The sequence below is a fragment of the Lynx rufus genome, unplaced genomic scaffold (assembly GCF_022079265.1).
Source record: "Lynx rufus isolate CCGP_SWC_20201006 ecotype Redwood Valley unplaced genomic scaffold, mLynRuf1.p SCAF_18, whole genome shotgun sequence".
Classification (NCBI taxonomy): Eukaryota; Metazoa; Chordata; class Mammalia; order Carnivora; family Felidae; genus Lynx; species Lynx rufus.
Genome location: NW_025814832.1, coordinates 25,818,111 through 25,833,501, shown reverse-complemented (window position 1 = coordinate 25,833,501; position 15,391 = coordinate 25,818,111). Strand labels below are relative to the sequence as shown.

General features: G+C 38.9%; 1 protein-coding gene across 12 annotated transcripts in view; it reads right to left on the bottom strand.

Annotated features, from left to right (window-relative positions):
* The window catches only part of CDK12 (cyclin dependent kinase 12), a 79,841-nt gene that overhangs the window by 25,697 nt on the left and 38,753 nt on the right, over positions 1–15,391 (bottom strand). For 8 of the 12 annotated variants that reach the window (XR_006962354.1, XR_006962353.1, XR_006962352.1 and 5 more), the window contains exons 12-14: positions 14,230–14,441; positions 12,342–12,794; positions 8,116–8,533 (exon numbers count right to left, since the gene is read on the bottom strand). Coding sequence is in view for 7 of the 12 variants with exons in the window: in XM_047081190.1 (XP_046937146.1) it covers positions 8,116–8,533; positions 12,342–12,794; positions 14,230–14,441 (1,083 nt within the window). In the remaining 5 variants the exon portion in view is untranslated. Of the gene's footprint in view, positions 1–5,569; positions 8,534–12,341; positions 12,795–14,229; positions 14,442–15,391 lie in introns of those variants that run through there. The other 4 variants (XM_047081185.1, XM_047081186.1, XM_047081187.1 and 1 more) reach the window with 3 other exon arrangements.

Here is a 15,391-nt window from a genome sequence, read left to right as displayed (position 1 = left end):
CTTCACTACCTTCAAAGAATCTTTTCTGGTTAACTCCAGTTTTTTAAATTACTTCTTGACTATGGCTACTTCTGTACTAGGTTAGTATTTTATTTTACAGCCTGCATTCACATGCTGACTTATAAACATTGATTCCTTACTTCCCACTCAAGTGTAAGACTCATCTCACTAGATCCAGAAACCTCCTAAAAAAGTGAGACCCTCCCTTAATCTCCCCCAGAAGTTGTCCTATACTCCAGACAATGACTCAACTAATGACATTCCTGCTCCCCACTGAAGCAACCGTCATGGTAGAACTCTCAGGATAGCATATCAAAGAACTACGAGGAGTAGAATCTTATTCTCAATAGCAATGTCCTATCAACATTGAACTTGGCACTAAGTCTTTCCAAAATTATAAATTGTTTCATGACTTTAAAATGTGTTACAAAACAAAAACCCGAAAACAAGCATGGTCATCAAAGGCATTTGTTTATCTCCTTGATCCTTGGTATATAAACACTATTTTATTTGAAGACCCCTTAGGATGAGAAACCCCATTTTGTTCCCTATCTCTAAGATTAACCTATACTCTCAGGTCATGAGCTGATTTGCTAGAATGCAAATCAATTCCAGAGTCAACAGTAATCTTGTTCTCTACCAGTCCTGCCTCTAGCCTACCTCTGTGCATCATATTTTTGGAAGGTCTCCAGGAATAGAGAAGTTATTCATGAGTCTGAACTATTTAGTGAGTACTTCCCTAGATTAACCTCACTCTCAAACTCTCTTCACTTCCTATAGTTTAGCCGTATGTGGTTAAACAATAAAAAATGACCTGCCACTCCCCTTATCACCTACACATTGCTCAGAATAATAAGAAGGATTTGTTTTTTACTCCTTCCATCCTTTAGCTTCAAGGTGCTTAAGGGTCAAGATAATAAAAGCAAAGCACTTAGCACAGTGCCTGACACATAGTTAGGTTTCCAACATTACTTCCTATTCCCTCCCTCCTTCCTCCCAAAACCACAGGTTCTCAACCTTTATAGGCCTGTTTGTTCACTGGGTGAAGACAGCATTGAACTACACAAACTAATGTCCTTTTGTAGTTCTAGCATTCTGTGAGTCTAATTAACATATTCTGTTTTGTTTACTCTTCTAGGCACTGCCTTCACTTGGATCTAAAAACAAAGGAGAGAGGAATAATGCTATTTTCCAGGTTGACCTAAAATATATAAAACTACTTTCAGGGGAATTTTAAAACTCCAAAAATACAAATAACTTTTTAACATGATACATCTGAATCATTCCTTATTTTCAAATTATTCTCTTGAACTATGTGGATAGCAGAGGGAAGCAAAATTTTCCTAAATATTTGCTTAATATAATCAAGCTTCCCTAGTGAAAATGTCTTCAAAGCATCTCCCAACCTAAGAGTTCTAGGCCCATCTTCCAACCATACAGGTAACACTACTGTAATCAATGGGAACTCTTTACTGACAGTGGTGCTTTAATGGGCCTACCTGAAATGAACTGTGAACCTTTAAGGCACTTATCCTTCTCACTAGCCCAACCATAAATTTTCCTTCCATCCCACATTCCTATCTCTTCTTTAAAAGCAATTATACCCTAAGTCTCTTTCTGCAGCTACCAGCCTGCTCCAGTTCTCCTTCTTTGCCTTCTTTCCATCTCCTTCTCATATTGCTTCATTTTATATGAGACCTTTGGTCCCCTAACATAAAATGCAAACACTGGTACAAGGCCAAACTCCGAAGTTCCTGAACTTATAAAAGGGATCATATTCCTAAGCTTTCTCTAAGTCTTTGAATTTGGCTTTTCTCCAGGACCAAAAGCATTCAAAATTGCATTAGGTTTGGTGGGGAGGGTTGTCTACCTACAAGCTAACCTTCATCAAAGGTGTCCCTCATTTGGTACTGTAGATCTGAGACACAGGAGGGAAAAGGATCCTCTCCTTGAGACAGCCATCAGAATAGGCTCCTTAAAGAAAAAACAAAACAAAACAAAACAAAAAACCCCAACAGCCTCCAAGCCACAGGCTTTGCTTTTCACTTAGCTCTGATTGCTACCTTGTAGCCTTTGTAAGGTTTCTCCTTACCTCCCTCAAGAGATGGTTTAGCTTGGATAAAATGCCCTTCATTCCTTTGGAACTATTAACAACCATGCCAGAGGAAAACATCTAAAAATCTGTTTCCAGGTCCTAGGAAACCTATGTCTTAGTGAACATACTTTATGGCTATACTCTCTTATTCTAGAGAAGTATGCTGTGGCTATTGGCTACCTATTAAGTTTCACTAACAACCACCCATCTAGAGAGTATTAAAGACTAACTTAATAGCCCCTTTCTCTCAACCTTGAACCACTAATTTTTGAGGTATATATGAGAGCAACCCAGTGACCAAAGTGTTTTGGCATTCTAGTGATTAATCACCAGGGCCTCAAAGCAGTCCTCATCTGCTTTCTCATGGATAGCAGGGCCTTCTTCTCACCAAGCTTTACTTCCCACAGACACCATCTGCAACTGAGCTCAGAAATGTCATCACCAAAAGCACGTCTCAGGATATGAGGGAAGAGGATGAAGTGAAATGTTGAGGCTCCCTGCCCTTCCTAGACCAGTAATCTCTTGTATCCCGCACAACATAAATTAAAATCTCCTTAGCAATAAGAAAGTATGATTATTTTGCTTTCTCCTTCACCTCTCACTCAGTAATTTGAGGATCTGTAATAGAAACGCGTCTTCTGAGTTGCCTCTCATCACCCTTCAAAACTATGAAGCAGCAGTAACTCTAAATACCTTGCAGGATTAAGCAATCAATACCTCTTGTAGGCTTACGGCATGGCATGCAAGTTGGGTAGTGAGTGAAAAATAGGAAACGAAAAGAAGTTGGGTGGACAGGAGAGATGGAGAAACGGCTGCATATGGGGAGGAGTGGTAGAGTCCCCCCCCAGCAATCCCTTCAGGTGTCATACTTCCCCCAAAGTCTCTCAAACCTAGTTTGGAGTAAATATTCACTTAAGAGTATTCCTAGGGCTAAAAGGAACACTAAAATTATCCCTATGGATGAGAAATGCCATACCCGGACAGTAAAATTAACCAAGTGTCCAGAAATGCTCACCTTGCCTCTCAGGACAACCAGAAGATTTAGCAGTGCCACCCCTCCCTTGGAACGGTTGAGCATTTACTCACTTCAGGAACTCACTTCCATTCCACCTAGCCCTTCAGGATGACTAAGTTGTGAACAGAGAAGTAACTCCATACTGAAACACAAACTATGGGGCAATCTTTAATAACAAAGGAAATCCCAGTTCAGCACCAAAAACATTAACTGTTAACTTCCTTAAGGCATTAACTTTACCATACAGTTAAGGATACCTGTCTGGGAAGACAGTGCTTAAGAAATTTAGATACTGAAACAGCATGATTTCTAACTAGAAATTGCCTTGGTCGTGATAGAAAAAAAGTCCAAGTTAGTTAGGTCCTCAGCCTTTAGGCCTAGAATTAAAAAGAGCCACTGCTATAAAGTGGAAACAATATTCCCTAGTAGGTTGAAGTTCACACTCCCAGTCATGAATCTGCAATATATAAAGACCAAAAACAAATTCCTTTTTCTCTGGAGGCTAACCAGGAACACAGGATTCCAGGAATTGGAACAATCTTGAGCTCTCCATTCTCCTTCTGGGTAAAGACAGGACAGCCCACAGGCAAGGGAACATCATAAACTTTGGGGATTCAAAAACAGGCTGGCCACCCTCATCACCAGTATTTGAATTCCTCTTCCTAATTTCCTTGTTCTGGTGTACCCTTTAACCTTGTATGATTGCTCACCCCAATATCCTCCCCCCCTTCTTTTCTGTCTTCTAATGGGCTTTACCTGCTTTTATCTACTTATGTCATGACTAGCAGGACTGCAGCACACACAAGGGAAAATTTAGTTCTTAGTATCCTAAATCGTGAAAGAGAAGGGAAAGCAATTCTGTCCTCAGGTGGAGATAGGAAAGATTTTGGAGATAATAGAATTTTACCCTTATAAACAACTTTGACTCGTTTCCTGGATTGGCAACACATCAGGAATCTCAACGGAGCTAGGAACACTAATCTCCATGCCTACCCTACTCATGGTAACATAGGAACTGGTTGGGGTGGTTATGGTTTTAAGAGATTATTCTTTGGTCTAAACAGCCTCTTACCAACTTCCATTGACAAGTTGAACTCAAACCCATTACCTCTCCTTTCAGGAGGAGCCAGGGTACACAAGACTCAACTCTTTTGATGGCCTGGCACCATCATTTGTGTAACTATTTCTACTTAAAAAAAAAAAAAAATCACATCTTACAGTTTTCCCCAACTTTTTTTCTTCTCTAATTCCTAGTCTAGTGTTTTGAAGCACCTCTTCAAACCCTGAGAACTTTTTTTTTTTTTTTTTGTATTTTATGAGACTACAGAGATTCTGAGACAAAGCATTCCTAAGATAAAGTAAAGGAAAAAGCTCTTTGTACACAATTAGATCTGCTCAGAGGCTACAGGTTAAGAAGTAAATGCAATGGAGCAAAAGTGGTATAGTAACAGGAAATATTTAATTTTCCAATCTCCACTTTCCATTTTTATAAACTGAAAGAAAAAAATTTAATATATTACAAAATATCTGTACATAGACAAGATACACCCGATGTGGGGCAAAAACAAGAGAGAGAAGGAATACAGTGTCAGGAACCTAAATCAGGGAGAATGAGGTGGCAACTGACACTTTTCTGGTGCAGCATTCTCTCTCAAAACCTGCTGGTAACCATTTTAGTACTGTAACTATATATGCATATTACACACACACACACACACACACACACACACACACACACACACACTGGCTGGGTGATGTCTATGGCATAAGCTAACGAAAAAAAATCCTACTTACAAATTTGTGCTACTGCCCTGCTTTCAAATGTATAGATTTGATGTCATTTTCCAATCCTTATCATCCCTATGGACAGTTGAAAAAAAACTAAGGAAACTGGCTCCAACAAATTTGTTTTCAAAACTACAAAAATGATCATGGTCAAACCAGTTTTGCTCTCAATCATGAACAGAATCAGATTTCTCATCTGTTCAAAATAATGTATTTAATAGACTTATTATCTCCCATGGTACAATTAAAACAAAACAAAAACCACTTTTGAGTATAATTGGGTTTGTAAATTTCTAACAGTCAAGTTGAAATTCTGCCAAAACTTTACTTCTATCACATTTATAGGTAACATAGCTGAAAAATTAACAAATACCTTTTCTTTCTCCACAGATTCCAGGATATTTGAGTTTCTTTTTTCCTCTGCCTTTAGAAATAGTCAAAATTACCAAACTTTTTTTTTCATTGTAAAGGCTAGACTCCCCAAATGGGGATAGGAGGTGAGATGGGATCATACATACACATACACACATCCATACATACACTCACCCCTTTCCCTAGTAGTAGGGATGGGGGAAGGGAGACTTAAGTATATTATTTAGAATATTTGGCATAATTAAAATAAGGGGTGGGAAGGGGGGAGGAAAAACATTATTAATGATTGCTGATAACCAAAATATAATTAAAATATAGAGAGAATTTTATTCATATTTGATGGGAGACCAATTATTTTCACTATGAATAGATACTTTTGAAAGTATCACAGGCTTAAGTTCTTTAATCAAAAATGGGAGTGGGGCCCAATGCCTCAAATTCAAATATTCTAAAATACAAAGGCCCATGTCTGAGGACTAAGAAGTCAACAGACAAAATGTTCAGATGAACTTTAATGGAATTTTCCAATAGCATGTCAGTGAGCCTAGCAAATCTAATTGGACACACTGGTATAAAAAGCCATCAATGCCAAAATGGCTAGAAGGTTCTTTTTCTAATCAATGTTTGCCCCTGAGGGCAAGGCCAGACCAAAACCCAGAGAATAATAAAGAAATACACACACCGGATATCTACCTATTTCAGTAACAGGGGAAAATAGTCTTCATGTAAGTATCTGAAGAGGGTTCTTCTTTCATTTCTTTATAAAGTTTTTTTTTTTATTAGTGCACCTTTCTCTTACAAGTAGTTTTTATTTTTTAATATAAGAACTTGGCATTGAAACACAAAACTTCACTTGAGTTCTGAAAACTATTCTCAAAGATGCTGAAGCATGTTTGCCTTTTCTTTGTAAAGGGGCCCTAATCTATGTTTCACAAAGGCCTAAGTCTGTGCAGAGAATTTATATGAATGTGTAGGTTTTTAAAACACCTTATATGCTGGTATTCACATAGAAATGGAAGCCAGAATGAGAAGCCTCCCAAGTTATCCCACCCTGAAAGCCTTTCCATTTTCCATTTCCTGTTTATAATAAGGCAAAATTCTTGCCATGAAGTCATTTACCCCTTTTACCAAAAATAAAACCAAAATCAAATCTCTCCAGAGGAAACTCCCTAAAAGAATTGGCAGGATATACATGCTGAGATGTGTATATGTCAATACTGTTCTTTCTCATGGTCTGCTCTTTTAAAATTATTTTTTAAAAAAGGTCTCAGATATTGATAGATCTTCAGAAAAATATCCACCCTAAACTAAGTTACATTTCCATGTATTTTCATGTATATTCCATGTATTTCTTTTGACAATATTACAATGCTCTGTTTCAAAGGTTTTGTTTTGTTTTTTGTTTTTTGTTTTTTTGACAAAAATATATGTGTAAACAGTATGGTAACTGCTCTTACTAGCCCTCTAGGTATGGAGGCATCATCTCTAACCCCAGCTCAGCAGCAAGTCCTAGGCTGTCTGCATTTATAAATCAACTTCACCATCAGAACGTGGTTTAAAAAAAAAACAAAACATTTTAGAATTGAAAAGTTACAGAGAACATATAGGAGTTTGAATTTCCTTTCGTTTATTTCAAAAAAAAAAAGTAAAGAATTATCCCAGGTTCTTGGGCATCTCAACGATTAATTTTTTTCCAAACAAATGCCTCAAAAAGAGAAAAAGAGAGACAGAGAGACAGAGAGAGACAGAGAGAGAGAGAATGAGAAACTCTTTAAAGATGTGGTAAAAAAGGGAAGAGATGGGGTAAATCTACCTACATGCCCAAGAATGCCTCTTTCTACAACCTGCGTCCTGTGCAGGGAGAGGGGCATGTCTTTTTGTCAAAGCAGAACAAACTTCATGGATGAGTAATTTATTTGGAAAAAAGGTATGTTCAAGATGCTCAATGGGGAAAAAAAGTTCACTTGAAAGCAAAAATGTGAGATGGTGGAGAGGAAGGAAACATTTATTTAAATCAGCCAGTCACTCTGTTTCCCTTATAGCAAAAGCCTAAGAGTATCTCAAATTTTGTGAACACTATTATCTTTAAATGAAAACAAAACGGAAAAAAAAAAAGCAAAAAACAAAAAATAAAAAAAATTCAAAAGGAATCATAAAAAAAATCCCCAAATTTAAAAAAAACCTAAAGAGAGCCTCTCCTGAGCCATCTCAAAATTGAAACTGTTCTCCTTTTCTTCTGCTCAAGAAGTGCAGGCAAATGAACTAATAAAACATTTACTTTTCAATTTAATGACCCTCTCCACATTCTCTACTTATTATCTACTAGGTAGAGTTGAACTGTTCTGGCTGTAGCCCATCCAGGGGGAACTGGTGCCAACATCATTTTATAAGTCGCCTGCTAGTAGCAAGTGAGCAAGGAATACAACAGACAGCTTTGCGGTAGCCAAATGCAGATGATTACCTCGCTCTGGCAAATGATTTCATTAATGTTTCAGAGGACTGGATGGAAGGATGAATAGGGAAGGAATCTTTCAGGACACTGAAGTCTCTGGGTTAGTAAGGAACTCCTCTCCCTCTTCCCCCTCTTGGCGGGACTCTTGTAGGTCCCCGATAGAGTTTTCCATAAGCAGAAGACTGAGCTGGGCCCCCCCAGTTTAGGCCTGTTCCTGAACTGCTGGCCCCAGTGGTTCCTGGCCCCAGCTCCCCATAGTTCTGCAATTTGGTCTCTGCATGTACCACAGAGTTGCTGCTTCCCTCAGCCTTCAGGAATGGTTGCCCGACCACTGAGTGTAATGCTAAGGGGACCCTGGCAAAACGGAGGTCCTGGTCCCCTGGGAACTGCACTGACCCTGTGCCCTGGTAACTGCTGGACTCCCCAAGGTGGCTCACAGAGCCTGAGAAGGTCCTGTTCTTCACCAGGGTCTGGGTCAAGGATTCTGTCAAAGCTGGACCAGAGTTGCGTTCATCAGTGTCAGTGGCACTGAACCCTGTTTCAGGCCCATCAGTGTTTCCGTAAGTCCTGTTGGGATGGGGTCGGGTGGAGTACTCCATTGGTCTCAAGGCCTGGTGCTCATGTGGCAGGTGGCCAGGAGGCTCTGCTTCAGGCTGGGATAAAAGTTGCAGCAAGGCGGCTGTCACGGCTGGGTTCAACTCCTGGGGGGCGCTGGAAAGATCGCCTTCAACCAGAGGGGGTGGAGGTGGCGGCGGTGGAGGTCCGGGGGGCTCAGGGGGCCTCTTCTCTGGTGGAAGAATGTGAGGAGGACATGCTGTGGAAGGGTTACTTCTTTTAAACACCATCTTAAAAATCACATGTGATTATAAACACAAACACACACACACATACACACACGCTGCCCAACATAAACAAATAGCAATACAAGCAACCAAATATATATAAAGAATAAAATCTTGGGATCAGGAAATTGCAATTTATAAATAAAATCAAGTGGTTAAAATAAAACAGTTGCATTCTGAATCTAACAGCTGGTGTAAAAAAGATCATATGTTTCAAATGATTGTCCTGATTTTTGTCTGAGATTTCCTCCATTTCCTTCCTTAAGGAACTGTTCTAATATGTAGGCTGTAGGCAGCCTCCCCGCCCCTTTTTGCTGTTGGATCAAAACATTAATGAAAATAAAGTAGAAAGAAGGAAGATGAGAGGAAACAATACACATGCTGTGGTCACATTTCTAGCACAAAATCTTGCTGTACAACAGGAGACCTTGCATGGACTTAGCTAATGCATTTTACAGAACATTTGATGATATAAGGTTAACACCTGAAATAGAATTTAAAGAATATACAAGAGAGATGAAATAAAAACCTTTCATTACCGTCATGTATAAATATACACTTGCTTCTCCAAACTTCAGTCCCCTCTCCCCATAATCACATTCGGAAGAAAGGGATTAACCACCATTCTGTCATTCAGTTTCCTGTTACAATAATTATAAAGACTAAAGTAATCTATCATAATTTTCTATTTTGTTTTCCAACCTCCTGCATTTTTTCCATGCTATGAAAAAAATCACTACAGCAATGTCATGCAGAATGGGCTGCTGATAAACATGTTTATCTTGGAGACGGTGACAAAACTAAGTATTTAGAAATGTACTGAACTTATACTACACTATGTCTTTCCAAGGATCTTTTGTCTTTCTTGAACCACTCCCCACACACCCCCACCTGCTGGCTAAATTTGCCTAAGCATGGCAATCACTGTATGGTAACTACTGCCAAGGCAGGAGAGTAGGGATGTAAAACGGCGTGAGTTTGAGAACATACAAAACCAAGTACAATCAGAACAGTGCTTTTTAAGAGTTGGGAGTTACTCTGCTGAAGAAAAGGTTTCATGTTTTGGGATATCTTCCAAATGACTGATGTTTCTGTTCCCTATGGAACCATATTTTTAAATATCCATATAGTTAATTCTTTATTATCTGAGCTAGTGATATGAAAGTCATTACTCAGACAAGCCAAAATAATTTTTAGTTATAAAGTAGTTTGGTAGCATATTTAACCACAATTATATTTTGCAAAGACAATCAGAAAAGTATGTATTTACTTAGCATGCAGATGAAAGCAGTCTGAAAACATAATATTATAACATTGTGTTGTGGAAGGATGAGGTCAGGTGCTATATGTAACATACAAGTGGGTGGCCAACAGTCCCAATTTGCCTGGGACTGAGCGGGTTTTCAGGTTGCCGACTTTCAGTTTTAAAACCAGGATGGAACTGAGATGAGTTGGACACCCTGTATACAGTACCCACCCAAGTTGCTTGTTGACATATTGACTGGTTAACTAGGTGGTAGGTAAAAATTAATTTAAAGACAAAAAATCAGCTATAGAAAACTCACAACTGGAAAGATGACATGCTGAAAAAGGAGAGCTAACTGGACTACAAACTCCTATAGATTTCAGAGTTTATTGCTGTCAATAGTATGTTTCTCACTACATAAGAATATCTCAGTACCAGTTATATTTAAATGTATTTTTGGACTATACATAAAATAAAACACTATGGTTATTTTTTTTAAAATATTGATGGCAAACAACTTTAAAAATGCCTAACTGTAAAAGTGATCAAAGCTAAACTTACTCTTTCAGCTATACTACTTTTCATATTTAAACTTTGCCTTTTAATCTAGCTGTATTTCAATAGAACTACTTCTTGAGCTCAAATTCACATGTATGAGAGGATGAGAACTATCTCAAAGTAGAAAAGGAGACAGACTGTAAATGACTATTGAAGTAAATAAAACTTCTTAAAGGAGTTAAAAGATCACATTTTAAAAATCACACTATTGTTAAGATCTAGTGCAAACAATATTGCCAATTCTTAACAGTCTGTACTATTCGAGGGAGGTATTAAAGAAATGTACAAATATAACTTAAAATTTTCAATTGACTCATTAGATTTCAACCATAACCCTTTCCCCATACAAGTAAAGAGTAGCTAAAGTGATAGATTTTCACCTTCTCTGGCTTATTCAGTCTGCCCTCTGGTGGAAGTGCTAATGAGTAATAAAATGGCCAAGTGTGAGGCAGCCGGGGAGCAACAAGAAGAGGAGACATAGAACTGGATAATCCAGGGGTGACTAATAATTAGGAGTGGTATTTTTACTCTTCCCTAAAAAGCAAATCCAACAATTTCTGGCCACAGGCCAGGTCTTAATTTTAGTTCAATCTCACCCTTGTTGGCTCAATTATTGGGTGAATTTCTTTCAATCACTATACTATTTAATTTGAATGACTTCTTTAACGTATTTTGATTATAGCTGAATTCTGCTGGGGTGGGGAAGAAGAAGAGGGTGTGGGAGATGAGACAAAGAGGCCTGCTTTAACTCTAGATTAGCTTTCTCTGTTATTCCATGTCCTAGAGTCTCTTAAAAGCAATTGGAATCAGTTATGACAGAGTAACAAAGTGAATTAAAAAACACATTAAAAAGAAACATATTAAGAAAAGTACACAGGTTCTATTCTGCTTCTTCCAATAATATGGTTTCAGCTGAGATCATAGGCAGGCTTATTTAAACTCCCTGGATTGCAGTTTCCCTATTTGTAAAGTAAAGGGGTTAATTTTATTTATGTTACCTTCCAGTTTTAAAAAGACTTACATATGAAAAATAGCTTATGTATTGGTATACCAGTGAAAATAAGGCATATACTTTCTGCACCATCCTGTATGAAATGTGAATGTAGGACGACCTAAAGTTGAAGGTTAGTGTACCTCATCAGCCCTCGTGCCTCTTCTTATTCCCCAATTCATGGGGTCTTCATGGACAGCGAAAATATCCAAGGAGTTGAAAACACTTTCAGATAAGTAAACATTTTGCAAACCAGACTGTAAATCAGAATTAGAAAATTTAAACTTTTCTTTCCTCTAATAAAATTGCATGCTGTGGTCATGTCAGGTCAAGGTATAACATATTTATTTCCTTTGTTCAGATTTTTATGTAATGCTCACTTCCTAATTTGCGGTCCATTCAATTGTCTTTCAGGAGCACAGATTTTTAGAAAGCATTTTTACATGCTATTATTTTTTGGAATGGAATGTGTGGTGTTACACTTATCTACCAAGATTTCCAAATTATTCTTCAGGAGATTAACAATGGCATTTTATTAGAGTTTTCTTGACTATATCTTTCAGGCAAGATTGGTATCCCGTATCCACTACACTAGAGTAAAATCGACTATCTGTGCAATCTGATGATGGTTTATTTGGAACGCAGATTTTCAAGTGCTAGTACTAGTTGGCCAGTATTCACACAGTAGTTCAAGATGTATCACTAGCTATGATTGTGGTTTCTTTGAGTTAGAACAGAGGCTTTACTTACCTACCTCCTAGAAAATGGAAAAACCATCAGTATATGGAAGGTGCTTTGAGAAGCTTTGAGACTTAAATAGAAGCTGGGCAAGAAATACATCATCATTGGGTGCTATGTTCTCCTGTAGACTAGGTTACAGAAAACTGAAACTGAGGCCATTGATGTGAAAAAGAAAATGTTAAAGAGATTTTTAAGAGGATCAACAGCACCTGAGCTCAATGAGATTCATGACCGGTCTGTTTACCTGCTGCCTCCTCCTGTGGCATTGTGGGAGTTCTTCGGGGCCCCTGTGGCCCACTGTTCTTGTCACTGTTGTTTTCCTCCAGGCTGCCTGCTGGCTCCTGGGTTTTCATCAGCTGACTCAAAAGAACTGCCAACATATTCTGCATGTCAGCTGGTGTGCTTGAAGCCTCAGAGGTTGTCTGTTCTGCTGAAGGCTGGACCACTAGGGCAGGAGGTGCCTCCTTCAAAGACTCCTCTGGGGCCATGGGCTCTGAGTCCTGCTGCTGGGAAGTGGCTTCCGTTAGGGCACTGATGGACTGGTTCAGGGCCTCCAGCTGCTGCTGCATCTCTGGGTTGGAGTGGATGTTAAGCAGCTGTGCCATTTGAGGGATGCTTAGGTCGGTTTGGCTCTGCAGCAGATTCAGTAACACTGCCAATTCACTTTGATTCAACTGCTGTGTGATGTCACCGAGGCCTGTGGAGGAGAGACAGTGGAGCCAAAATAAGAGGATGAGGCAGGGTAAAGACCTTTGCCTTCTTCAACTGGCAAGAGCAAATTACAATATTCAGTATATGAAGCTTCATTTTGAATGTCTCATTTTTCATGCCTCACATTGTCATGACAGTTTTTCTTTAGATTTTCACTGAAAAATACAGGAACAAACTAAAACATCCCAGTATTGTGAGTAAAAGTGATTTCATTTTATCTGTATTCTTCAATGTCAGTGACTTACAACCCTTACTGTACATTAGAATTACTAGGAGAGATTGTAAAGTTCAGGTGCTTCAGTTCCCATTCCCAGATATCTGGCAATTAATTGTTCAGGAGTGTTTATTTTTATCTTTTTTTTTTTTTAATTTTTTTTAACGTTTTATTTATTTTTGAGACAGGGAGAGACAGAGCATGAACAGGGGAGGGTCAGAGAGAGGGAGACACAGAATCCGAAACAGGCTCCAGGCTCTGAGTTGTCAGCACAGAGCCCAACGTGGGGCTCGAACTCACAGACTGAGAGATCACGACCTGAGCTGAAGTCGGCCGCTTAACCAACTGAGCCACCCAGGTGCCCCAGGAGTGTTTATTTTTAAAGCTTCCTACATGATTCTCAAGTGCAGCCAGTGTTGAAAACCACTGTTGTAGGTGAACAGGGAAGGGCAAGTGAGTCTCAGAAAGAATACCTGTAGTTCAGAAAAACTGATGGTACCACAGAACTACTTTATTATTATAATAGTTCACTATTACACAGTTTTGGATATATTTAGATCAAATATGTTCCATAGATCAGTTCCATCTATGGAACTAACTACATTTAACGACAATTGTGGTTTAAATGATCAGATTCTGGGGCACCTAGGTGGCTCAGTCAGTTAAGTGTCCGACTTTGGCTCAGGTCACAAACTTGGGGTTTGTGAGTTGGAGCCCCACGTCGGGCTCTGTGCTGATAGCTCAGAGCCTGGACCCTGCTTCGGATTCTGTGTCTCCCTCTCTCTGTTCCTCCCCCACCTCACATTCTGTCTCTCTCTCTCTTTCTCGAAAATAAATAAAGATTAAATGATCAGATTCTAAGAAGGTCTTTTCAAATGAAACATAAACAGGGCTCCAAATTACATGTTAGAAAACCATGGGTAAATGAACCTTAAATTTGCTTTACCTAACTTACTGATCTAACTTTACCTAATTGACTTCTAATTGAGATATAGTATTCCCTCTTTCTGGAAAGAAAAATAATCCATTGTAGACTTTCTAAACCCCATATATAAACTTGGTTTATCTCCTCCCCATAATGATGGGACATTTCTTTATTGCTTCAGTGGCTAAAAACTCAGACAGACAGACACACCCTTGCACTTGATCATCAAAAACTGACCAAATGTCTTTAATAAAAATACAAAACCTCCATCCCAGAACTGACCTACTGCATCCCCAGTCCCAGGTTCCACCTTGCCAGGAGCAGGCTGAGGTGGTGCTGGACTGCTGTTCTTCACGGGCTCAGCACTTGTCCCTGAGGTAGTTTCTTTCCGTGAGGCTTTGGATGGAGGTGGCTCTTCTATCACAACACCACTTTGTCTCTGTCGTCGCCGTTTCTTACTCCACAATTCATGGCAATCCTGCCAGTGGGGGAGGCTGCAAAAGACAAAGCAAAGGGGAAATGTGTGTGGGACTAATGACAGTGAATGAATGGAGGAAGAAGAGATTAAAATAGGAAGGCAGGGGCGCCTGGGTGACTCAGTTGGTTAAGCGTCCGACTTCAGCTCAGGTCATGACCTCACAGTCCGTGAGTTTGAGCCTCGCGTCAGGCTCTGTGCTGATAGCTCAGAGCCTGGAGCCTGCTTTGGATTCTGTGTCTCCCTCTCTCTCTGCCCTTCCCCTGCTCATGCTCTGTCTCTCTCTGTCTCAAAAATAAATAAAAACATTAAAAAAAAATTTTTAAATAGGAAGGCAAAGAGCTGAGGGAAATGGAAAGAATAACATAAAAATAACCAGAAATATTAGTAAACAGATAGTAGCAATGTAAAAGGAATCATGGCATATGGTAGTCTGAGGAAATAAAAGACCAACAGATTTCTACAGTGAGAAATGAGGCTCTTGCTAATATCAGAGTCACACCTACTATATAAACAACTACATTCCAATCAAAGAGTTAAGTCTGATAACTGTTCTTGCTGTGCATAACAAGAATAAAGAAGAACTTTATTGGTCAAGTTTCAGTTTGGAATAGATAGGACAGAGATGACTAGCCTATTAATATCTACAAAAGTCCAGGCAAGGTGGTGAACCACTTAAGCAGTGTATAATTAAATCACCTTTGTGTAAAATCAATTTATGGGTTATTTGGTCTTTGAGGACCAAAAAATAGGTTCTTTCTTCTTTCTACCCATGGAATTTCCATGACTCAGTATTTTCATTTGTGGAGTTTATTAGTATATTTTAATATATTTAATATATTTTCACATTTCCTCATACTCAATAATGCAAACAGTCCCGGAAAGTAAAATCTTATTATAATAAAGACTACTAGAGCCAAAATCTCTCTATAATAAGAGCTCCCAAATTTTAGTAAAAAGCTTATGTAT